This window comes from Leptosomus discolor, chromosome 1 (genome assembly GCF_034619465.1).
Source record: "Leptosomus discolor isolate bLepDis1 chromosome 1, bLepDis1.hap2, whole genome shotgun sequence".
Taxonomy (NCBI): Eukaryota; Metazoa; Chordata; class Aves; order Leptosomiformes; family Leptosomidae; genus Leptosomus; species Leptosomus discolor.
The window spans coordinates 138,848,147-138,874,601 of NC_141391.1; the positions used below are offsets into that span (position 1 = coordinate 138,848,147).

The window sequence follows — 26,455 nt, forward strand, 5'->3', positions numbered from 1 at the left end:
AGCAGACTTGTTTTTTCACTTCTACTTTAATAACTTTTTTACCTTTATATAATTTTAGTAAGTCAAACTCTTAACTAGAAAAGGGAGCTATTACCTACACATACGACTTTCTGCTTTTTATTCTGCTAGCAGTGTCTGGGCAGGGAAATAAAGACAAGAGTAGAGCTTTTGAATGATGTGCTGTTATAGAAAGTGCAGTTAACTGCACACAAGCAGTAGATATAGAAGTACCCACTCATCCTTTACCTTGACCATGGTTACTTAACTGGGGGGGGGGGGGGGGGGAGGGAGAACTAGGACTTAGGGTGTAATAATTCACACTGTGCCTGTTGGTTAATCATAATCTTTCTCAGTAAATTGACTGGCCTAAAACCAAATGATCTTCTGGACTTGGATAAACTTATTAACTCCTATAAAGCCTAAGATCAAACAGAAACATTCACTTTTCAAAAGCAATGCATTGCAACACTGCTGCTGGTCTAGCAGCAAGACACAAGCATTCCAGGAACGGCCACCAGTCAAGTAAAAGAACAGGGAGCCAAGCAGCATCACAGGTAGTAAACTATACATGTACAGCTTGTATGTACAGAAATACATACTATATATACATCATTTGTAAGTATAGTGTATACATACTATATACAGCATGTATGTATACTGTATGCACAGATACATGCCTGGATAAATATACTTTAAAGCAAATGGTATTCAAAGTTAAGACATATATTGGTATGTACAATTTAGAAAAACAAAAAACTGTCGGCAAATGAGCATGTTGGTGCATTTTCAGCCTTTCAGTGTGGGAGAAGAAAAAAAATATATTTTAAAAGAAATGTCCTGCCACCACACTGAACTACAAGTCAGTACTGGGGATGAATGAGATTTATTTAAACAGCACAGTGCACTTGCCTGACGCCGACTGTGCTCATGAAGCTCACCAATCTTTGCTGGGAACACACCTGGAAGAAAGGATGTCAAGCAACAGGGCTTGGGGCTTCAGACCAAAATACTTTCAGCTTGGTTCTTTTGGGGTTTTTTCTGGGGTCTTTTTTGGTTTTGTTTGAAGACAGAGGTGGGAGTTTTAGGGATGCACAGAATAGCTCAGAAGCATTTTAGACTTTTTTTCCTTCCCACTTTCTATTGACAATTGATCCCTAATGGCAGACCCATCTAGATCATTTTCTTATGATTTTAGATTTTCAACACCAGAAGATATGGATGTAAGACTTCTTCATAACTGAAGTGATCACTGATGATGGTAACAGAGAAATCTGTTATTATTTGTAAGCAGAGAGATTCCTCATTAAAGTTCCGCATTAAAATTCAAATATGTAATTATCATTCATCCTTTCCTCCAAGATAGCAGACATTTCTTGTTAAGAAGTGTCAGGTATTTTGTTTCAGCACCCACAGCCTTTTCCTGTGCATCTCTATTGGAACACATCTATATTGCTCATTGCCATAGTAACTAAAGACACTAAAATTTTCTGTCCGTGTGTCAGAGTTCCCCTCAGGAACGCAGTCACCATAGGTCCCATCCCTTCCCTGATCATCAGGTGACGTCCCAACATGACAGACATGTCCCAGACACAAACTTCTTGCTTCTCTACATCCAAATGTCCAACATGTAACACAGTAACTCCTATATAGTGAACACAAATACTTGACGATACAATGGCTGGAACAATACAGCAGAAGAAGCAGTAGGTATCTGCCAGCTAAAGAGCAGCAGTGGCCAATTAAAGAGGAGAGAACCAAACTAATGGCACCCGGAGGGAGCTTCCATTAGCTCCTCCTCTCTTTCTCCAACCACATCCAGCCTACAGAGGGGAAACTTTACAGACTTTAGTCCACTGAATAACACTGTTGCAACATCCCTACAGGAGCAATCTTGGAGAGTAACCACTCAAAATGTCCATCTCTATAAATACACACACACACACTCAAGTGTGTGTATATATATATATATATATCTCTCCTATATATACGCATACTATATTATAGTATTCTAACAGGAACGCTTCTTTGCATGTGATTTTCATTCATACAAAACATCAGATTCAACAGAGGGATATACAACAGAGAAAAATACCCACAGACACGCCAAACAGGGAAGGCAGGAAGAGAAATTTCACTGGTTCTTCAGTCACAGACTCAACCAAGTCTTATGAGCACATCTTAACTTACAAGCGAGACAATAATGGTGAATAAAATGTGAAGGAGAGAGGAATAAAAAAAAATCTATCCAGATTCAGATGCCTAAAGTCCTTTGAGGACTCAAAAAAAAAAAAAAAAAAAAAAGTTCTGTAAGTGCTTTCCCATCACATGCTTATTGCCTTGTCATCAGCAACACTTCAGTAGAGCATACTAGCTCCTATACCTTATCAGTCAGATGCATCTGATTTCCAATCTCCTCTTGACATAAAGAGATTACACCTTCTGTAAACATCTGTATTTACACTACATATTTTGGATGTAATAAATAATTGTTTTCACTTCACATTAACCAGTTAATAGTGATTTCAAGGTACACTGGCCAACATGTGGGTACTCCTCATCAAAGTATGTGGCAAACTCATAAGCCAGGACATGGCTAACTCCCCACCACACAGTATTTTTCCTCAGCACATCTCCCTAATGTATCCAACGGGTAGCTGCACCCCAAGAGCTGTATAGGCCAGCTGGAGAGCTCTGTCACAGAAGCTCTGTGAAGGTAAAGGAAGGACAACCTGCTGGTGACTCACAATGACCACCAAAGCTAATTCACATGCAGCAAGATAGTGGGGAGGAGCCATACACGCCTGAGGAGGTTCAGACAGGAGTCACAGCTATTACGCTGAGCAGAAATTGGAACTCAAGGGTAGTCACCCAGGAAAAAGGAGGCCAGGCTAATTGTCTAAGCAGGTAAGATCACACTCGTTCTGTTTATCTGCCAATATACAAATTATACCACACAGTGTGGCACAGCTTGCAAAGGGATGGGGGGAAAAGGTAGACAACTGAGTACCCACAGTCCCTAATACTCTCCCAACCAGTGTTGAGCATACTGTTTGGATAATACCTAACAGCAGACTCAAATCCTCTCACACATAAAATTGAGTTAGTCCAGGTCTCCAAACAGTCAACAAACCACTGAGGAATTAACCTGGTTTGAGCTAAAACAGAACTAATTCTGTTCAGTAATTTTACTCTTTAGTTAAGTCTCCTCTAAGTAACTGCACTTTCTGAAATCAACAGTGTATTTTTCCCGACAATGTCTGCTTCTAGCAGTGATAATGCTTGATGTTTATAGTTAATACCAAGGAATGGTATGCAGAAAGGCTCTTGCTTATACTTGCTCATAGAAATCAAGGTCACTGCTAAATCCTGTACCCCATCTTGAGGTGCCGTAAGTGAAGGGGGCTGTAGCAAAGTAAAAAGTTGCACCTGTGGGGAGGAGCGAGCCAGACAGGTGACCCAAAACTGGCCAATATACAAACTATATATGTCATATTCCATCCCACATATGTCATATTCAGTATAAAGCTGAGGGATCACAAGGGTTAAGCTCTCTTCTTTGACGGCCGACATCCAAGAGAGGATGACTCTGTCTGTTCTTTTGTCTTTGATCCCAATCCATGCATTTCTGAATCCAGCCCCTATATCTGGTTCCCATCTGCTGCCAAGGCCAGCCTGGGACTTCCCCAGTGCCGGCCCTGCAGCATCACTGGTGACAGTATCGTCTTTGGCAGGGGTTTGGTTTGGTATTGGTTTTGTGTATATCTGTATATATTTTATCATTTTCTCATTACTATTATTATATTTTCTTTTTGTTGTTATTGATTCATCAAAGCTGCTTTTGTTTTCTTTTCCAAACCATAAGTCTCTCTCCCTTATTCTCTCCTCCCCTTCTGGGGAGGGAGAGGGGTTAATAGAGAGCACCTGTCATTTGTTAGTGGCTGGCCCAGCCCTAACCCATGACAGGAATATATGGAAATAGGACATCACCATCATCTTCCTCTCCTCCAACTATCTTTTGAAAGGAAAGCTCCTTTCCTCAAAACTGAGGCATCTTCTACCTTCTGTTTTCAGGAGCTAGTTTCAAGTCATGAAAACAAAATGGAGAGACAGCTCTCTATAACACATAATACTGGTCCATAAGCCTAAAAAAAGAAAACAACCAACCAACCAAAAAAAAAAACCAAACCACCAGGTAGATGTGCACTCACATTATCATTCTTGGCATTTCTTTCTGCCCAACATGCTCATTTTCACACCCCTTGTCACAAGCACAAAGCATGGGGTCCATCCAACAAACCCAGATTTGCAAATTCTGCTGGAGCCCTATACCCTCACCTGTACTGTTAAGTGTTGCAATAAGCAGATCTTCCTTGTAAGGCACAGGGGTAGAATTAAAAAGCATTGAAGTATCACAATGTGTAGAGAATTACAGGAACAAAATTCACTAACGTGCTATTACGTAAATTCCCCAGACAATAAGCGGAAGAAGTAGCATACAGTGAGGTAAGGGAAAGAAGAGCGCACGTAAGGCAGCAGAAAATACTGAGGATGAGATGTGACAAAATCTATTGCTTTAAAGGCAGTAAGTTCTAAACATCCATCCTTCCTCTACACGCTATGCCAGAAAGATAAATACATTGACATTTTTCAGACAAGTAGTTCTCCTGCCTGAAGAGTGACCTCAACAAAAAAAGTTATAAAGGTATAAACAATCCTTTCAAGCTGCCTAATGCAAGCTTACATTTCTGGTGATTGGAGGACAACAGCAGATCTGCACAGCATCAGTACAGCAGCACAAGTTTCACCACTCTTCTCTCTCACAGAAGATTTCTCAGCAGCTCCCTATGCTTCTCTGCTGAAGATACACACCAGCTAAAACAAAAATACCATTGCCAAGTTTTCACTTTAAACCATGTAGAGACAAAAAGAATACTTCTTATGCTGGACCTATCTTTCAAGACTCTTTCTGCCATCTAACTTCAGTTTCCTTCTTACATTACTGCCATGTAAACTATACCCTAGACTCTTCAGAGTAAAGGCCTCGTTTTTTGCTTTGTGAAATATCTTTCTTTATAAATAACGAAGCAACGTAAATATGGGTAACGGGATGCACAGTAAAGATGTCACTGCATTAGCCATAATCTACTTAGTTACTTCTAACTCGTGCCTGATAGAGCTTTGCTAGAGGATGCTAATGAGCTGCACATAATATCCTTCATATGGCTACAAGCTACAAGATGCACACCATGTATGTTTGACAAAGGAATGGAGTGCACCACAAGTAACTCGCTGTAGGTCTGCAGAGCAGCCACCTCTCACCTATGGGATATGCCTGGGAAGGCAGGCGAGCCTGAATTGAGAGCCTCAGCAGCCCTCACTAACTTTGTTTCTGTCAGTGCTGGGCAAATTAGGAGTTCCTCTGACAGAAGACATGCTGCGTATCATGGCAAATGCAACCTGCAGTCTCAGCACATGACCCATACCTGACCTGTTCATTAGCCACAGTCTCCAGTTACGTATCAGCCCATGGCCTCACAGAAATGATCCCTGCTCTCAGGGGAACTTGCACGCAACAAACCATAGACTGTCAGACAAAAAGAAGAACAACAGTATCATCACATTCTTGTGCAGCAGGCCAAGCAGGCATCAGCAACAGCTTCAACAATTCAATACCTACCATACAAATTATTTTTTTTTTTAGTTTAATTAAGATTTCTTCCACAGATAACTCAAAACACAAGACAGGGTTGCTGAATTATCTCTAAATAACCACGAGCCCACATTCACTGAACTCATGGTATATACCACTTACGCTCAGCACTCCGTACCACTTATGCTTCCAAGGGATGATACCATCATGTTGGCAGCTGCTTCCTCGAAATGAGCAGGAACTGACAAGGAAAATGGCAGCACAAAAGAATTGCCAGTATTTACAGGGGACTGGTTACCAAAAGTTTGTTTCAAGCTACTGCAGGTGCTGGTTTAGTTACAGGTTAACTGTAATGCACAAGACCCACCTAGAGGAACGTCACAGTCCTCCCTGCACTGCCACCCAGGGAGCAGCCCTGACAGACCACAGCACAGGCATCAAGTGAAAGGCATCAAAAAGGCATTTGCCATTAGCTGAAGAGGAGCCAGAGGACTTCTGCCCAGCACAGAAAACCAATTCCAGTTTTCATTTCATAAGGCACATAAGTGACCATCTGGGCATGAATTTGTCTTCCTACATTTTGAAAAAGACATTGTCCCTAATACAGTATAATCATCAGCAGCAGAAAATAGTCCATCACCTTGTAAAAACCCAAAACATTTAAAGCAAGAGGAAACAAAGCACAACTGCAGCACACAGCTAACACAGAAGTCTGGACAGACGGCCCAGGCACATCCCAGGAGCAGTTTAATCACATTTCACCACCAGAAGCTACTTCACAACCTAATTTATAGAGTCCTCTGTATGATACTATTACAAGACACAGATAGAACAGGCAATGCTTAAACTAATTATTTCGGTGTCACTACCAACACAGTATCGAGATGTAAGGAAGTCACCGGACTTGAGCCGATTTAATAGGTTGCTACTGAAAAGGGGATCTAATGCCCTGGGCTCCTCCTCCACCACTGCTCCTGTCAATTATCAGACATCAACTCTACCCACTCACTGACCTCTTCTGCAAGCTGGCTCCACTCACCAAGCTGGCATGGAACTAACCAGTAAAAGATATGTCTTCTACATCTTCTACCAAAGAGCCCAACAAATACCAGAGCCAGAGCACCATGGGGAACACGCCCACATGGCCAGAAGCAAAAGCAACAAGGTGTAAGTCCCCATTTCAACAGGGGCAAGCTGCCAGCCTGGGCATTCAATGAACTACTGTGCAGCAAGCGCCAAACACAAGAAGAATCCGAAAGTCATTCTTACACAGTATGAAGAACTTGTCTCCAAAACAAGAATAGTTTCTCTTCCCATACCTGCATGCTACTTGAATTTTTAGCTCAGCGCCAAACCAAACAGAACGCAACTTGAAACTTGCCATTTTCCATACAAGCCATGGGCTACTAAAACCCCTTTGTTTTCAGATGTTCCAGAAGCGTTTCAATAAAGCATGAAGGCCATTCGCTAAGACATTCCCTTTTCAAAAACCAGGTTGGAGTCTGCAAGTCTGTCAACAGACACAAGTAGCCCAGTAAGATTAACAAGACTGATCACAGTATTTGGAAATTACAGGAGATTCACTTCAAAATTAATAATTGATGGAGCTTGGCCAGCCAAAGCAGAAAGCGATTGCCTTTCTGGCAGCTTTTGTCAGCCAGTCATGACATCTCAAATGCACACAATACAACCAGGGTGACCAGAAGAACAATGAAACGAGATCGGAGTGCAAACTAATTGCAAAATCCTATAGGGACGGGAGGAGGCACAGGAAAGTAAGGAAGCTTCTGCTGCTCACACAGTGCCTTTGCAGTGAGACAGTAACCTCTGTTTCTTTTGCTGCTTCACACTGAAGACCTTTTACCAGTACAGAATTCTAGCCATAAGTAGGAACAAGTTTATTTCCAGAAAAAAGCCTCCATAGGATAAATATAGCTTATAAGAAAGACAGAGAGAGACTTTTTACCAGGGCATGTAGTAACATGATGAGGGATAACTGTTTTACACTGAAAGAGGGTAGGTTTAGATTGCACGTAAGGAAGACCTAAGGAAGAATTATTTTTTTTTTTTTATGATGAGGGTGGTGAGACACTGGCATAGGTTGCCCAGAGAAGCTGTGGCTGCCTCCTCCCTGGAAGTGTTCAAGGCCAGGTTGGATGGGGCTTTGAGCAACCTGGTCTAGTAGAAGGTGTCCCTAACCCATGGCAGGGGGGTTGGACTAGGTGATCTTTAAAAGGTCCCTTTCGACCCAAACCATTCTGTGATTCTACGACTCCATTCTAGACTTTATTTCTTTCAAACTTCCATTTTAGATACCTGCCCAGAAGAAGGATTGCTGCTTGGAAATCTTTTTGTCACCATCATACAGACAAGTCCATTTCTTTAATGTACACTTTTGTACCTTGAGTTTCCAAAACAAATGACCAACCTGACATTAAATACTGCCAGAAACCACTGATGTAGCCTAGAATCTGTTTGTGATACAGTTTCTGCTAAGTAACAAGACTTTTCTTCTAATACAAACTTTGGAACCTTTTGCTTTTCATTTAACACACTGGCAATGAAAGCCAAGTCCTTTTTCCTGCAAGAAGACATAGTCACAAATGGGTATCAATTCCATTGACTTCCTTAAAAAAGACCCACAAGATTTACTTTGTCTTATGAAACCTAGAGCTTGCCACTTATAAGACAGCTGCCCAAAACGGAGCCCCAGACACATATACTCCAACTTCACCCATGTCCTGCTCCCTCTCTCAGAATTTTTCAGTCAAGGAAAGTGTCTTTCTCAACCCATTTTAATTTGATTGTTAAATTAAGAGATACACCAGTCAAAACTCTTGTTCCTGCTATCAAGCTCGCAACATTTTGTTTGCCTTAGGTCTTGCTGACCTTGGCACAGAATAGGAATTACATATGTAGCTGGATGACTAGTTCTCGAACAGTTTCTCCTATACTGCTAATACGCACTAATAGGTCCTTTATACACGCCTGGCTTTTTTGTTTACCACACTTCATGCTACCAGAAAGACAGACCTCTTTCTTGAGGCTTGAGAGAGATGCCATTGCCCTCTGGAAGAATGCCACGAGCATTTTGCTTTCACAACATGAGCTGAAAGCCTAAACACCCTTTTCAAAAGCTTTCAGGAAGCTTTGTAACAATGCTTAATTCCTTACCCCAAGCATCTTATTTTAATTACCAAAAAAACCTGCATAGAAAAAAAACGCAACAGAATATTCACCCTTTTGCTTCCAACCCTGTTGATCATTCCTAATTTAATGCTCTTGTTTTCAGGTTGGCCCACCTGTTGGTAAAGGTGCTCTAGCCGCACTTTGTCAAGTGGATCCCATCTCTTGCCAGCAGTCATCCATCCTCAAAGAGGATCCCCAGTCATAAAAGCCAAATCCCTGGTCAGAGGTGATACTTTACAGATCTAGTAAGAACATTTCTGAGAGAAATCCCACACTGTAGTACCTCATCAACCTTCCACTGTCACAACCACACAGAAGATTGCCTTTTTAGGTTTTTTTCCAAACACCTGCAGATGTGCTGCTTTTTTCATAAGCTACAGAAGTATCACCATCTCAGATCAGTCAGAGAAGATGACTATTTTATACATAGCTGATGACGACTCCATGCTATGAACAGACTGCAAGAACCAGAGACACTGAACAGAGAGAAGCTTATTTTTCATGCTAATATCTTCAGGAACACACATACAGGAAAGAAACAGCACATCATGTTTTGTTCTGTATCTCTTACAAAGAAGTCTCTATAGGGAATGCTTGTGACCAGGGAGAAAAGCATTGAAGTTCCCTGCTAGCATTTCTAATAGAAGTGGGGTTTGCATTCAGGAAAAAAAAACCTGCAAACACTCCAACTATATAGCAGTTTCTAGAGAACAACAATTGGGCTCTTCACTCCCAGCTGTACTCCCCAAGACTAGTTTTTCTCTCCTCTCAGTTTGCGTAGGATTGGGATTCCCACCGCATGTGGGACACTCTTCCCCCTTCTGTCCACATGAATATAGCACCAGGGAAGACAGTCCCTGGCATTAAGCAAAAAGACATTCCAGTTCTTGACTCAACACAGCAGGTGCTACACAACCACTTCAAGACAGTAGCGCCTGCCCCACCAAACGGCTATGTCTGACAGGTTCAAACACTGGAATCAGCAAATGCTTAAATGCTGACCTCTCAAACACTGCTTATTATGCACCCTCAGTAACAACAGCAGCACTTCAAAAAAAGCAAACATTACTCACAAGGACCCTACACAATCCGAGCTGTAACTCTGAGGTGCAATTTTTGCTTCAGAAGTCCAGGAAAACCTAGTAGGAAAGACGTAACGGGCACAACACTGGAATACCTCTCCTATGAAGAAAGGCTGAGATAGTTGGAGTTGTTTGGCCTGGAGAAGAGAAGGCTCTGGGGGGACCTTATTGCAGCCTCTCAATACTTAAAGGGGGCTTATAAGAAAGATGGGGACAATCTTTTTAGCAGGGCCTGATGCGATAGAACAACGGGTAATGGTTCTAAAATAAAAGAGGGTAGACTTAGACTAGATAAAAGGAAAAAATTTTTACAATGAGGGTGGTAAAACACTGGAACAGGTTGCCCAGAGAGGTGGTAGAAGCCCCATCCCTGGAAACATTCAAGGTCAGGTTGGACAGGGCTTTAAGCAACCTGATCTAGCTAAAGATGTCCCTGCTTGCCACAGGGGGGTTGGACAAGATGACCTTTAAAAGCCCCTTCCAACCCAAAACATTCTACAATTCTATGATTTTCTTCCATGCAAGGGTGCACAATGCTAAATATCTCCAGCTTCGCCAATCACAAGCTCAACTCAGTATGGCTAGGAAAGACTAGTGCTTCGGCTCTTAAGTGCTTTGTCTCTCAATAACATGCAGTCTCTTCATTACCATGTGCTTCCCCAGTCCATCAGTTTAACTATTAGGCTTCTTCTGAGACCTAAAAGCAAAATAAAACCCCTTGGCTTTGCTTAGCCAAGGAGAAATTGAAAAGAATAATGAAGCTCGCAAGTGCTATGAGTTCACATCTTCAGCTTTCCAAGCTGGTAGATCACAAGACATAAGTTTTTAGAATTAACTCCTAAAAGATCTCTTCATCCGTTCCAGGAACATGATCTTGTATGTAAAGAATACAGAGAAGAGACCAGTCCAAACAGAACAGCTTCTTGAGCCGGCCTGTGGCAGATCTGGGGTCTCTCAACTCACCCAACAGACCACACTGCTTTCTGTAGTGAACACAAGTATCGCAGTCCTGTTGTTCAAGTAATAACAAGTATTTGAGGCTGAAAAAGCTGTTCACAAAAGTAGACATGATTAAGCATGCAACACTCTTGAGCAGTCACCAGATGTCACCAGATCTCAAGAGAATCGGACGGAAACTCTTAGCAGGCCAAGTGACTGAAATAGAAAAGAAGGTTTTTATCATACCCATACAGCTTCAGGTCCGAAGACCAGCAAAAGCAACTCAGTGACCAAGATGACTTCTAATCAAACAACTTAGAGCATGCACGTTTAGGAGTTAAAGGACCTGGACTGGCCATCTAAGGCAGTGCCTTCCAACCTTCCTGTATCAGCCACATGGCTGCTGCTATCTCTTCTTTCTCACTCCCCCTCCCCTCAAGTGCTGTATCCTTGCTCCTCAACCACCCATACAGGACCACCACCTCTGGATGCAATCATCAGTCCCACTTCCCAGGAATCCCACAGCCCTTATGCAACCCAAGTTTGCTCACCACATTTTGAGGCTGGGTGGAACTGAAACTCTTCGTCATCACGCCCCTACACAACAACCTCAGTGCTAGATGTTAATGCATCTTCTAAATTTGGTCTCTCAGATTAAAACTTCCTTATTTCTTCTGCTTTTACCAAATCAATTTGTGCAGGCTGCTCCAGGCATCTTCCTTCCTAAGGGACTTTCAGACACTGAGGACACTGCTCAGTCCCCAGAAAAAGAGGTAGCTACAAGCCAGGCCACAAAATGCACAGTTTTTGGCAAACTGTAGGACTGACAACTCTGATTTAAATCTTCACTTCCCTTTGAAAGGAATAGAAGGAACAAAGAATAGGTGCAAGGGAAGAGAGGAAAAAAAGACTGGGAGGAAAAGAAATGGAGAAAAAAAAAAAAGATATAGTGGGAATTTAAGAAGTTCACTGATATAAAGGGATGTTGTCAACACAGGGCTTAAAGACCCATGCAAGCCTCAGTTCACCCCCTTGACCCCACTCCAAAAACCAACAAAATTTAGGTTGGAAACCCACATAAGATATCTTGATTTCAAGCAACTGAATCCATACAGAGGTAGCTATGACTCCGAGAGAGTAACACACCGAAGTTTTTAAAAGCCTAGAGCAAAACTAGAGACTGGTCCATTATGTATTAGAATGTAACACAGCATCTCTCATCAATCAGCGGTACAGGGCAAGCTGGCATGCTTGAAGCTGTACTGTCTTCACAGTAGATGGTTCCACTGTAGGGAACATTACTAGCACACCTCTAAACCAGTTCAACCACCACTTAGAAGGTTGGGAATAATCATGAAAGAACAAAAGAAAATAAGGTTTAAAACAAGAGGGGTAGTGAAAAATACAGACAAAACACGAACTTTGGTAGGAACCTCGGGATATGCAAAGCACACGTTCCATCAGGTACCAAAAAAAAAAAGTCCTTAAAAACAGAGGAGGAACAATCACTTACCTTTCAAAAGGGGCTGGAAAGTTGGAATTTCCTGCAGTTTTATGACATCTGGATCGTTGCTAACATTCCGGGAGGATTGTGTTCCTGGGGCTACCACCACAATGTCATCCATTTTTGCTCGTTGCTTGGCTGGCGACGGAGATGCTGAAAGGATACAGAAAGGAAACAGAATGATCAAATTAATAAGCAGACTCCATCAGAGCAACCCTAAGCAAATGTTGCTGTGTTTAACATAGTACAGGTACATTTTTTTACAGTATAAACCCATTACCGAGATCACTGAAGGACTGTAAGCTCCCTTCTCACCCTCTCTCCAAGAACGTATTATGTCCAGCAAAGCTTTTCCAAAATCAGGTAACAACTGATTTTGAAACACCGACACCCGTGACACCCTCCTTGTTACCCTCCCCCGAGCTCTGCACCCTGCTCTCTCCCTCCCGCGCCCCGCCAGAGGGAGACGGGCCCCCGCCCAACTCTGGGGTGCGCCCACCTCGACGGTCCTGCCCCCCCCCACACCCCCCCACACACCCCCCCGGGTGGTGCTCCCCTCGCCGTCCGAAGCGGGCGCGGCGCCCTCCCCGCCCGCCCCGGAGGAAGGGCCGGGCCGCCGCCAGCTGCTGCCTCGCAGAGAAGCGGCCGTTCCCTTCTCCACAGCAACCGCCTCCGCCCCTCGCCTCCTCCGCCACCGCTGCTCCAGGCCCCTGCAGCGGGGCGCTGCACCGCCACAGAACCGCACACCCCTCCCCGCAGGCACCCCCGCCGCGCCAAAGGGACGGGGAGCCCCGCTCCCGAGGCCCTCGCCCTCCCGGCCGCCGCCCGCCGACGGGCGTTCCTCTCTCCTCCCGCCCCGGAACGCGGCGGGCACCGACCTGAGGCGCTGGGCTCGCCCGGGCGGCTCTCGGCCTCCGCGCTCTGCTCCGCTCCCATGGCGGAGGCGGCGGCGGCGACGCCGCCACCGGCCTCCTCCCCCTGCTCCTGCAGGCGGGGGGGCACCGTCGCTCCCCCGGCCGCCACCGCCGCCCGCCAACGGGGCTTCCGGCTGCGCCGGCCGGCGGCTGCGCCCGGGTCATGGGCAGGCCCCGCCCGGCGCGGCGCGGCGCGGCACGGCACGGCGGCAGGCGGGGCTCCGCTCAAGAGGCCGCGGCCGCGGGGGCCGGGAAGCGGAGGCAGCGGAGGGCATGGCGGCTTTGAGGCAGGAGGCCTCTCCCCGCCGCCGCCCGGCCTGCAGGCGCCTGGGCCCGCGGGGGGTCCGGCCCTCGCCGCGGCCCTGCTGTAAACTGCCCCGCACGGGTGACTCCGATAGGGGGCCGAAACAGCGCTAATCTGTTTTTTTTTTTAATTACGGATATTAATTTTTCTGTCATAAGGTAAACCCGCCAAACTCCAGAGTGCTGGATCTGCGTCGCTGACTGCCTGATAAAGCCACCCCCAGCAGGGCCACGCTGTTCTACCCTGGCTTTCTTGGCGGGTTCGCAGACATCGCTGCTCCCCCCAAAAAATACCAACTTGCAGCCCCTTGTCCGCGGCAGAGCACCGAGCAGTCACATGCGGGAAAGGGCTGTTGCCTTATCCTTGTGCCAGGAGTGGGGCAAAAGCAGCCTGGACCAAAAGTTCACAGACAACTACAGACAGGCTAAGCAAAAAAAATAATTAAAAAAAAAGTGACAAGGAGAAAAGGAGAAGGAAACATGAGATTTCAGACTTACTGTTTTCATATTTGACAGTCAAATCAGCGAAGAGGCCACCCAGCTGCCTATGACAGAAGAGTTGTCTATAAATATGGAAGAGTGCTGGTGTGTGCTGTCTTCTGAGTGAGCCTGTTCTCCGTGCACACATGATGCCCGATGGTGGAAGCTCTGCACTGAATTCTGCATCATTTCTCTTGGCTGCCTGTGCTAATTGCTGCTAAAATTATGCTCTATCTCGTGGGAACTGCACCTCACAACTGTTACTGAGATCGAGGCTACAGGAAGACAATCCTGATCCAACACCACTTTTTGCTGGCTGTAGGCTGTACAATGTGTTTTAGTAACCTATTAGACCTTTCTTTCAACTACCTGAACAACTGCTTGATTCCTGCCAAAATAAAAAATAAATAGCATGAGCGCAATGTAATTATTTTGGGGGAAGAACAAAATGTCATTGACACAATTTGGTTTTCAAACTTGAGCTCCTAATCTGCAATATGTACACACATGATTAAAGTCACACCTGCAAGTAGTCTCAGTGGCTCTTAAGGGAAGACTGGCAGTGTTTAAAGATAAATACAGTATTTAAAGATAAAGTGCATGATGTCCGTAGGACTACAGCCTAACCAGTGCTTGCCATAATGTCATTTGATGTTACCCATCAGTCCTGGACAAATTTTTAAATTAGGTGCATTCAGTCAACACATTTAACTTCAGTTTGTGTCCTTTCCACTTATGTGTTATGGACTTCCCACCCTTTGCTGAAGTGTTTTCATTTATTATTGTGAAACTGAATTTGCAGTATATCACCACCCCAAAAGAGTTTTTAATTTATCAGCCAACATATGTGTCTACCACTTGGAATGTTAGCTTTGAAAACATTATTAAAATAAAGGTATATTTTAATGTGTTAGTGGTGTAAGTGAATTCTTTATTTTGTTTCTAACATGGATGTAATACAAGTCCTCTGTAGCGTCCTGCAGCCAGTAACTAAATCAATGTACCTGAAGCAGTGTACGGTTGTACACAGGTAGTGAATGATAGAACAAGAGGGAATGGACTCAAGCTGCACGAGGGTAGGTTTAGGCTAGACATTAGGAAAAATTTCTTCACTGAAAGGGTTGTCAGACATTGGAACAGGCTGCCCAGGGAGCTGGTTGAGTCACCATCCCTGGAAGTGTTTAAAGGTCATTTAGATATGGTGCTTGGAGGTATGGTTTAGGGGTATACTTGGTAGAGTAGCGTTGATGGTTGGACTTGATCTCAGGGGTCTTTTCCAACATGAATGATTCTATGATTCTGTATCTACATTAGAATATATAAATATGAGGTATTACCATGACCCAAGTGACTTAAGGGTCTTGGCAAATATTTTAAATCAACTCTTATCAGTTTAATTTTTCCTTTATGACTTACTCTGTATTTTCAGTGCTTGACACAAGTGGGTTATTTGAAACTGGTACATTAAATATGTAGCTGCAGGTTTCTCAGAAGGGCCTGGCTAGGGCTTAAGGCAGAAGCTGTGCATGGGGGTAACACAGGACTAGCCCTGACCCACCTGCATCATGACACATTGGGGTGCAGTCCCAATTAGGCGGGCACAGTCCTCTCAGCCTCATTGCTGCAACCGAGCATTGCAAGATGTGGCTGCCACACTCTTGGACTCTCTGAGCTAGACTTACAAAGACCCTCGGGGGCAAGGCGGTTAACAATTGTAGCAAAATTTTGTAGTTGAATAAGCTACTCTAAAAGCCAAGAAAATGTTTTTAGCCTTGTCCTTTGTCTAGACTCTCCTGGGATTGGTTTAAAACACAGTCATGCAGATCATGTAGGAAAATAAAATACCAGTGATTAATTAATAACAGGTGTGCTGAGCACAGGGAATTAAGATTAGAATTAGGATTGTTTGAATTTTACTTATTGCTTAAGCCTTAAATAACTTTGTGCCTTATAAGTACTTGATGCCAGAAGTTCTTAGAATTGTAACCATATAGGACTAGTAGAAAAGATAATTTTGTAGATGATGACCCGGAAATGACCCGAAACCGAAAACAAGAATTGGAACCAGAAAAGACGAACCCAGCTGAGTAAGGGGATTGTGAGCAGATTTAATAAGTGGTGAATATGAAGAACTGAAAGGTTGAGTGAAAATTTACAAAGACTTTGGACTCTCTATATTGATAAAGAAAAGGTATAAAACCTGCAAGGACTTGGAATTCAGTTGCCAGACATTTGGGGTGTTGGACCAACTCTGAGTTGTTAATAAAGCAAACCTGGAGATACCCACATCTGTGTCAAGTGATTTATCTCCTTGAACAACAATACATATAGTATAATACCCACAAATGTACATATATATATATATTTGAAGTTCCTCTTATCTGCATCCAGGTATTTCATCCTGTAGGGCACCAGCTCCCAAGCAGAGAGATGCTCTAGAGAGTTAGGAAAACACCTTTAGCAACTTAGCACCATCACAGGCTCCAGCCATCCTCCCCTCTCTTGGCCTCTCTTCTTTCCCATCTCAGTAGGGAGGGGAGCGCAGCAGCTACTGGCCAAAACTAGCCCTCTCCTAGCCATTGGCAGTGATTTCTGTGTGGCTTTTGATGGACCTCAGCTTCTCTGCACCTCATCAGCCTGGATGAGTTGCATCTGCTCTCTCCAGGGAGGTGCAGTGCCCACCCCTACAAAGAAGAGGTAGGAAGGAGGGAAAAGGGCAATGGTGGCTGGACCAGGGTAATCGTGTTATCCCATAGTATCTCTTCTGCCCTGCTTATATCATATTATTGTACCAGCCCTTCTAATATTCCCATAATTGTCTGACCCTGTCTCTGTGCAGGTCCACATTCTCTGTCTTTCTGGTACCTGGACACCCCTAATCCTTACCTCTATCCTAATAGTCCTAATAAACAATCAATTTCTTCACCCTCCAGTTACAACTACCCCAGCCAGACCTTCAGCTTTTTTTTCTGAGCTTCTTTCAGCTCAGCTTCTCCCACCACCACTGTTTAAGCAAAGGCAGGTGGCAGCTGTGACTTTGCCTAACACATAGCAGAGGTAATATCTGTGCTTGCTTTTAGTATTCATTCCCATAGTTCATTCACTGTGTGATGCGGTTAACAGGTGACACCTTAAATGTTCACATTCTCTTACAGCTTTTTCTTTTAACAGTGAAAATAATTTTACCAGTTTATCAAAAGAGAGAAACCTGGCTAGAAATAAACATTTTCTTAAATGAGTGCAGATGAAAATTTCAGGAAAAAAACCCACTAAGAATGTGAGAAATGCAATGAAAACATTAGAAATTTTCCCAAATCGGCCATTTGATGTGAAATTGGGTGATGGGCTCAGTCTCTTACAATGCTTATGTCCAAATAAAAGCCCACACCCAGATGTATTAACAAAGTAGACAGGGACTGGCTGCGCGTTAGTCAGCCGCCCATCCCTTGGCATGGGTTCATGGTGTTTGGCAGAGCACAGGGCAGCGTGAAGCAGGTTGTGCCCCCACCACTGCTGCTGCTGCCGGTGCCGCGCCCCTTCCAGGGAAGGATCTCTGTGAAGCAAGAAGTCTCACCTCAGTTTAAGTTTCTTTCTTTAAACTAGACAGCAGATGTCTGCTAGAGACGTGACCAGGCTCCCTATTTTCATTATTCTACCCTAACCATTACAATGTGTAAAATAACCTGCCCTTTGGTACCTCTTCAGGTAATGGACCACTCCTAAAACGAAAATATTGTTTATTTACAGACAATTGTATTATTCTAAATACCTAGAGTCTCTCAAGTGAGAGACTTGAAAAAGAAGGAATAGAGCTTACAATCCCTTAATTCATAGAATCACAGAAGGGGTTGGGTTGGGAGGGACCTTAAAGACCATCCAGTTCCAACCTCCCTGCCAAGGGCAGGGACACCTTCCACTAGACCACGTTGCACTCCTTACTTTCTGGGCCACTTTTACTCCTCAATGTTGCTCCTCAAAAATGAGAAGAAAAAAAAAATTAGAAAGAGGAACTGAAAAATTTCAATAAGCAATTGCAGTCAGGCTGTTAAGGGAAGAATGGCTAAGCTGCCAGTCCATGCTCCCAGTTGGAGAGGCTTGTCCGTGCAGCTCCCATCCAGCAAACACCCTCTGCTTGGCTCTGGTTTGAACAGGATTACTCAGGTGCCAAAGAGACCTTGACGCGGACATCGAAGTCGCCCATGTCCCTTTGGGCCGGGATATGAATCGCTTTCCCTACACCCTCCGAACGCGGATCTCAGTCGGGGAAGAGGCAGGTCAGGCTGCGAGCAGAACCGCTTCGGCCTCACCGCCGCCGCCACCGCCGCCACCTGAAGAGTTTCACCGGGAGGTTTTTCCCTTGCGCCTGCCGCTCGGGACCAGCCCCCGGACCCGCCGAGGGGCGGCGGGAGCGGGGACACCACCGCAGCCCCGCCGGGTGGTGCAGCAGGGCGGGCAGGCGGCCCGGGCCCGCCTCCCCCGCGGTCCCTCCTCCCGGACGTGCCGCCGGGCCGCGCCGCCCGCCGTTCCCTTCCCGCGCCGGCCCCGCTCCCGGCCGCGGAGCCCAGCCCGGCCCAGCCCAACCCTGCGAGGACCACCCTCCCGCACCCCCCCCCCCCCTACCCCCGCCGCGAGTGACCATGTCTGCCGGCAGCAGGCGGTGGCCGGCGTGCTTGCTGGTGATCACCTGCGCGATGGCCGGCCCGTCGCGGGGCCAAGAGTGCTCCGCGGAGAAAATGGAAAATACCATCATCGATATGGACTTGTCCCTGCCCCAGGGCGTCCGGGGCGCAGAGCCAGCGTACGCCCCGACCCCGCAGGCCTGCGTCCGCGCCTGCTGCGCGGGGGAGAAGCTCCCAGGTAACCGGCTCCTCCTCGGTCTTTCCTGCTAGTACGCGCGAACACCCGGGAGGTCCCTTTCTGAAGCCTGGGCTCGCGTGGTGCTCGGTGCTCTTCCCTGGATTCAGCACAGAATCGTTAATTTATCCTTTCGTTCACGCTGCGACCAGTAACGGCTTGTGGCTGCTATCCTGTGGTACCAAGCGTTACGTTGGGTCTCTCCTTGCCGGGTGTGATGTTGGATCTCAACGCAAGACCCCGTAGTGCTCAGGCAAATAGTTGCAGCAAAGAAACCGCAGTCGTTTTAAATGTTAAACCCCCTCAGATCCCCACACCCTAAGATGCTTAGTCTGTGTTTAGTAGACGCACTACAAAGGAACTGATGTTTTGCGCTACATTTAATTTTAGCCAAAAATGAAAGTGCTTATCCTGCTCTGAGACCGCTGGTTTGCATCAAGCTCTTAGAGAGCAGCAGGAGGTAGAGCAGCAAGTACAAATGACAGTGGTAAATGTAACCCCCAAGCAGCAACGAGCCAAGCGGTTCCTGGGATGTGATAGGGCAAAGTGTATAAATCATGTCCTTCCCCGTATCAAGGAGGTTTTCAGATTTATCAGGACTTTCAAGCAAGAAATTATGACATGAAGTGGTGCCAGTGTGGTACGGGTGAGGGGAGGATGAGGGATTAGACTCATTATTTCCCCAAGCTATCTGTACAGGAAAAGGAAGGTGTGACCTTCCGTATATTGGCCCTGGGCCATTCTTTTGCAGTCCTGGGTTGTTTTTCCTGTAGGAATGTTATATGTTAGCAGTTTTCTTCTTACTCACATGAGGAAAAAATAATTTAACAAACTAGAGCTCATTATCAAGGTGCTATAAAAGTTCTTACTGCTGAAACTTGTATTTATCATGTTTTGCAGGAGATAAGAAGTGTAATTTAATTATTTTTGATGCTCGAAGGACAAGTGCACATCCAAACTGCTACCTGTTTTACTGCCCTAGCACAGAGGCTTGTCCGATGAAACCGGCAACAGGACTTGTGAGCTACAAGATAACTAGAGGTAAATAATAGTTAGAGCCACCAGTCCCCACACTAGATGACTTTTTCACCTGTGGCTTTTCAGTAGGACCAGAAAATGTTTGGGGGTTGTGTTTTTAGTAAAATGTTTTAAGCTAAGGACTGTAATTTCAAAATGCAGCTTTTTCGCTTTGTGGACGATGGATGGGCAGGTGTGTGGTGAGCTCCTGGATGCGCTCAGCTTCCCAGTTGGAATAGCATCCCGACCCTTATGAAACTCCCTCATATTAGATTCAGAACTCCTCATAGTTTTCCTTTGCTTAAAACAAAAAGAAGCTGCTTCTATCTTGATATATTCAAGAAGGAAAATTTCCTGTACATGATGCTGAATAGTATCACTGAAAGCAATGGAAATACAATGCCCTTGTAGCCGTCTGCGTATTCAAAGGATCCATACTATACTGGTGAATACCATATATGCACAGGCAGAAACACCGAGCAAATGTTGGGCAAGCCTCAGAGCACCACTGTGATGTTACTGAGTAATTGGCAATAGTAATCATTATTTTCTACTTTCAGTTAGGGAACCCGAAGCACAGATGCAAACTGACTAACTCCAAGCTTTATGACATGTGGGCTGCACACTCAGAAATTTCTCTCTATCTGTCATGTGCTGTGCGATTTTTAACAGCGAGTCTTACTTGTTGACTGACATTGGCTTGCACCAGACCTGTTTGAACAGCTCAGATAAGAAACTGATAGTTAGACTGTTCTCCTGCCAAGAGTTCACAAGGTGGTTTTAGTGTGGCTGCCTGAGAGAGCATAAATTTTGTATTTCCAGAGACTGAGCTTTTGCTGAAGAGAACTTTTCCAAGAGGAACTATGCAAGGAGCGACAGCAGGATATGTAGAAAAATTATTCCCATAATGTTACCAATTATTTTTGTGCAAGCACAATTGTACAGGAATTGGGCAAAAGCAATGTGCAACAAATTAATTGCGTGCCTGTAAAATTACTGTTAGAACTATTCTTTCCTCCAGCTCTTCCTCCCCTAGAAGAACATAGGGCTTTCAAACAAAGAAACAAGAGATGTAATAGTGCTTTTGTCCTGCATGTAGTGTAATGCTTGGTTAACGGTTTGATTGCATATACCATCTCCTTTTCATTTTGCATTTTTTAGCTTCTGTGGACATTGAATTATGGAAAGATTATGCTAGCTTATTTACTTTATGTTCCTAATAAGTTTTCAAAGGTAGTACCTGAGCGGTGTTGGTACTGACAAACATTTCAAGCTTCATTTTTTCGTATGAGAATCTGCATGTGGTTACCCTGAAAACCAAACTAGAAAGGGGAAAGATACTTTATTGTAATAAAGCAACTTGAAATACTGATTCTGTGCTAGTAATTACGTTTTGTTTTTCTTTTTTTAACTATTCTTGTGGCTGCTGACTAATGGGAACAACCTGTGGCTTGGGAAGGAAAACATTTCTTGGTCCCAGTTGCAAGGAGCTATTGCTAAAAAAGAAATAAGATTTCTGGTTTCTGCTATTCATGTACTTCTGTGGCGCTTGGCTTTTCCACCCCACTAAGATCTCCGTGCAAGACTGGTGGGTTCTAGCAAAGTATGCTCAGGAGGTGTTTAATTTGTTTTTTAAAAGTGACAACCTGAAGTTTGATTTCAAATGCAGCTGATTAGATTTGAGATATCCGCAGGCTCACTTTGATTTTTTAATCTCTTTTTAAAGTTTGACTTGTGTAGCGCCCTTGTTCTTTCTTACTAACACGCCTATCTATCCTAGTATCCCAGCAGTACCTCGCACGTGACAGTTTTGGGCAGTTGCATTTGGGAGCTTGTAGTCTGAAATGGAGACAAAGAATGTTATAAAATCAATGTTTGATGCCGAAATTGTGGAGTAGGGTTAGTTAATGCAGGCAGTTACATTGATTAATCCAAGTGCTGCAGGTTAGCAGTGACACTGAGCTCCTGTCCACGGCCTCCCTGTGCTCCCTCCACCCATCCTTTGAACGCTGCGTGAATGCTCCACGATTTTCTAGCTGTGGCCCAGGCGAGCGAACTGACGATGACATAGCACACTGCAAGTGCTTTGTAGCTGTCACGTTGCATCCACTGTTTGTTTAAATGCACAGGGAGAGCGGGAATGGGAGTGCATGGGGAACAGGGAAGAAGTGAGTTGGGGACTGACTCTGTGGTGGTGACCGGCCATTTCCTCGCTGAGGTGGAAATGCGTCCAGAGCTGCAGAAACAGCTGAGAGTTTGGGCGTCTTTGGCATCTGTAATAACCGAATGTTTTGTTGTTGAAGGCCACTCTCTAAAAACAGAGTACGGCTTTTCTGTAAGTCAGACCTTGTGGTTGGGGTCTATTATCTGTATTTAGGATATTAATTTGCTAACAAGCCTGACAGATTAGGATAAAAATTGGTGCCTGTGGTTCAAGTGAAGTAGTTGTTGTTGTGCTCTTGTTTAAAGCATTGACAGTTTTTTGGTTTGTTGATTTGGGGTTCGGGTTGGTTTTTTTTTCACTTCATTTTTTGGTGGAGTCTTAAGGCTTGAAAATATATATTAAGACAGCAGCCAACTAGGCTTCTTTAAATGTATAATAAAACTGAAATAAATCCATCCCTCTAAATAAGAGTTCCTAGTTGAGAAATAAATGACAATGAAAAGTCATGGATTTTTTGTTATTTATTTCAATTCCAGTGCAGTTAACAAATCTCTTTTGTTTCTATAAAAAAAGAGATGAGAGAGTCAGAACTACTTGAGAGCATGTTCCCTTTTAAATGTTCTGTGTGGCAGCTGAATGTTAATATATATAATAATTACAAATATAAAATTTATATTAAAAAATCTGAATGCCAACAGTTAGCCAGGCTTTCCAAGTGTGCATGCTCACCCAAAGTCTCTCTATAATACCTGCGTAGAATCAGGTAGCTGCTAGGATTATTGTTTGTATGGAATTTCTGTCGCATAACACTGTTGTCCTGCTTCCAAATTCTATTAAATGACATTCACCCACCTGTTTTGCAACGAATACATATCAACTTCTGGAGAAATTATAAAGTGTAGTCTGCTTCTTGTGGAGGTCTTCACTGCAAATACCTCAGAGACTCTTGGAGCAGTGTCTTTCTTCTAGCATGGCAATAGGAGCTTAGGTCTTTCCTACAAATCAGTATGTGTATAAAATGGTCTATAAAATGGGGGTATTACTGCCACCTTGTATCATAAGAAAATTTTTGTATGTGAATTGAATTGTGTCAAGCAATCACAGGGTGCTTGGATGTTACAAGAAAGGGGAATATATCATCTTAGCTAGGTGGAAATGTGTACTTCTGGCAAATAAAAGTGAGGTTGATAATATCTACTTTTAAACTGACAGGTTGAGAATGGTTTGAAGGCAATGGGCCTTCTCACACTGCTTTTCACCTCTAAATAAACATGCATGCAATATGAGTATAAAACAGATTGGGATGATCACTCTGCCCAGGTAAGTGCTATAAGAAGCTGCAGTCAGGGTCTGATGTGCCCAGTCTTGAGGCTGACAGGTCTTACGACACAGAACTTAAAAGTCACCCTGCGTATTTTAAAGAAAGGAAGATCATGATGCCTCATTTTCATTAGTCATTAATTTCTGGAGCCCCCTTTTATCTCTCTTATGAGAAAAACAAATAGAGTAAGCCTGTGATAGTCAAAAATAGATTTAATAATTAAATACTGGTATTTAATTTCTGTTTCCAGACACCCATGCCCCAGAGGATACATCCTTCAAAAGTGAGGACTTTTCTTCAAATGGATATTCTTTGTCTTCAGGTGCTGGAGCCTTTATTCCTCACAGTCAGACTAGCCATCAGAATCGTACCACTACTTTGCAACAATCTGTCTTTCATCAGGCATCTGAACTCCTGAACAACATGGGCAAGCACTTAGACAGCAGTGAATTTCATACAGTTTTTCCTGAATCTCAAAGGACAAAACATCCTGAGAGCTTAGACCCCACCTCAAGGCAGAAAGTAATTAACCTGACGCCAAATACGTTTTCTGCTGTTCGAATTGGAGACCCCTCTGCTTCGTTCCCCACCATTCAGTCTAGGGTTACTGAACCCAGCAGTACTGCTCTTACTCCTCTGTCTACAGGTACCAAACGACTGGAATCTCGTACAACCTCTCTGCCTACTGGTGGTGCTGAACCTACTGCCGTCACCACCACCAGAGCTACCTTTCCGCCTACTGCGACCGCTGGAGCTCAACCTGGCTTCCCTGCCACCACCATTGCTGTTACTCCTGCTCCTCTTTCCAGTCCCATAACTTCTGCTTCTACTTCCACAACCAAGCGGATGACCATGAATTCTAGACCTGCTACCACGCTGTCAGGACTAGGAACTCCGGCCATCCCTCCTGAGCCAACGGTTGTCTCTTACAACGATACCAGCCATGTCACCCTCCTCTCTTTTTCGGGTTTCGCTCTGTCTACTAGTGATTCCCCCGTGGCTTCCCAAAACAACCCTCAGGGTTATGACCCGTCTGATTCAGAAAGCTACCTGCCAGAGAGTGTTCTGAGAGGTGTCGTTCAGCTGGGAGAAAAAAGCAGCCTTATAGCAGCTTTGCTTTTTGGGGTGACATTCTTCTTCCTAGTTATTGCACTGACGGGGAAGAAAATACATGAATCTCTTCAGAAGAGGCACTATACCAGGCTGGATTACTTGATCAATGGAATGTATGCTGATGTATGATGGGGAGGGGGAATAAGATTGTGAGGAGCACCTCTCATCTTTGAGAGGAAAACTCTGAAAAGGAACAGTAGATATTGAAATCTCAGAAGAGTATGGTTTCCTTTTTTGGCCACTAATGGGGAAGTGGCAGGTGGCTTTGGTGCTTTGGTGGGGAAGAGAACTGCTCTTTCTATGCTGAACTATAATGTCTATCATTTTTGATTTATTACTAAATCCTGAAAATAAATACTGAAATCCAAGTTAAGCTAAGAAGGTCTTATATTTAAGGAGAAAAAGCATTTCAAGAGCTTAATCTGTACTGTGACAAGATTAATGGAATAGAAGTACACCTAATAAATTGAGTACCTGTACAGCGCATGAGCGTTTTCAGTGCTATTTGCACCAGATGCCATAATGTTACATGATTGTCTGGCAATCCTATTTACTCTATTTGTAGCCTTAAAGAAGTACTTAATAGTAGAGCTTTGCGTCCAAATGGTTTTAGGTACAAACAGTAAAAATTGTAGTACACATAACATAGCTCAATTTTCCTTAGCTACATATAGTTTATGGATGTATATGTGTCTTTAATGGGGTTTTCTGCATATATCACAATGTATCCTTAAAACCACATGCTGCAAATATGAGTTTGCCCTTTCCAAAGAGCTCGCCACCCTGTAGCACATTGGTTTTTTGCAATACGTGTCAGAGACAGAAGAGTTTTTATCATATCAAAGTGAAGCAAGCTGTAATCAAGCTCTTCCATAACAAACGGTATGACCAAGTGACTTGGCATATGCACAAGAGAGAATCTATTCTAATACATCTAAATCCCTAACAGTTGAAACTCAACACCTGACAGCGGAGCAGGCAGAAATGTCTGAGGGGGCTTAGCGAAGACAACAGCTGGCAGAAGACACACAGAAAGGTGTGGTCTCCATTTGCTGAACATCTAAAGGGAGGTTAAAAAGTTTTAAAGGAAGATGGTGGCTATGTTGCAGGAGGGTGCCAACCTCAAAGAAGTTTCCTACAGTCAGCAGGAGCGGATGAGCAAGGTTGTACTATCTTCATGGTTCTGACGTTCTACTTCCCTTACCAGGCTGGTGGCTCTTGAAAGAGCTGCTTGCAACGGTGCTGGACTTGCTGTCCATCCTGACACACAGAGCTCTTATCAGCTCTCAAAGCACACCCTCTTCACTTCTAGGGTCATCTTCGTGTGACTGGTAATAAGCATAGTTGTTCCGTATGGTTCCCTGCTTTTGCAACAAGAGATGAGTGAGAGTACGTATGAGCACCTACTGCTCACTACGCAACTTCTAGTTCACATTACTCACATTTCCCTTCACATACACCCAGTCTAAGCCTGTTTTTAGAATCAAAGACTAGATTTCAAAGTATCCATGTGGCAGGCAGCATAATCAACAAAAAAAAATGAAGCCAGAGAAGGAAGGGTGCCTTGTGAATACAAGGAAATAATTCCATTACAAAATATGAAACGTGACTCACGTCCAAGAGGTTCTTAGATCTGTCAAGCTTAGTGTGGTGGGAAGCAGGCATGATCCAAAAATGGCCTCAAGGCGAGTTTTCTGAGAGCTCTAACAATAACTTTATGCAGAAAATTCCATTATTTAAAGATCAAAGAAAAGTCAGTGTTCCTTACGTCAAGTAGTTGAATTCTTACTATATGGGGGCTGCAAATTGCTTTATAGATGCAAAACCAGCCGGTCTTCTACATTGCTTAAGTCTGACAATACTTAAAAACATTTTGGATAACCTCTTAAAAGTGAACAATATTACCAAAAAAAAGTAACTGAAGT

The 26,455-nt window shown here is 44.2% G+C and overlaps 2 protein-coding genes across 2 annotated transcripts in view; one reads left to right on the plus strand and one right to left on the minus strand.

Moving 5' to 3' along the window:
• Window positions 1-13,300, minus strand: part of BORCS5 (BLOC-1 related complex subunit 5) — a 75,345-nt gene extending 62,045 nt beyond the window's left edge. Inside the window, exons 1-2 of the mRNA XM_086465983.1 lie at window positions 13,243-13,300; window positions 12,374-12,517 (exon numbers count right to left, since the gene is read on the minus strand). Of these exons, the coding sequence (XP_086322109.1) occupies window positions 12,374-12,517; window positions 13,243-13,300 (202 nt within the window). The remainder of the gene's footprint in view (window positions 1-12,373; window positions 12,518-13,242) is intronic.
• A 5,398-nt stretch (window positions 13,301-18,698) lies between these two features.
• Window positions 18,699-24,659, plus strand: MANSC1 (MANSC domain containing 1). The gene is made up of 3 exons (XM_009961805.2): window positions 18,699-18,918; window positions 19,816-19,956; window positions 23,668-24,659. Exons 1-3 carry the CDS (start codon window positions 18,699-18,701, stop codon window positions 24,657-24,659), a joined length of 1,353 nt encoding a protein of 450 aa, XP_009960107.2.
• Window positions 24,660-26,455: the final 1,796 nt, after the last annotated feature.

Excerpts from the sequence above, each read along its gene's own strand:
- MANSC1 (XM_009961805.2), top strand. The coding sequence starts at position 18,699 with ATGTCTGCCGGCAGCAGGCGGTGGCCGGCGTGCTTGCTGGTGATCACC. Across the intron at positions 18,919-19,815 it reads CGCGGGGGAGAAGCTCCCAG|GAGATAAGAAGTGTAATTTA; the intron begins GTAACCGGCTCC and ends CATGTTTTGCAG. Across the intron at positions 19,957-23,667 it reads GAGCTACAAGATAACTAGAG|ACACCCATGCCCCAGAGGAT; the intron begins GTAAATAATAGT and ends TTCTGTTTCCAG.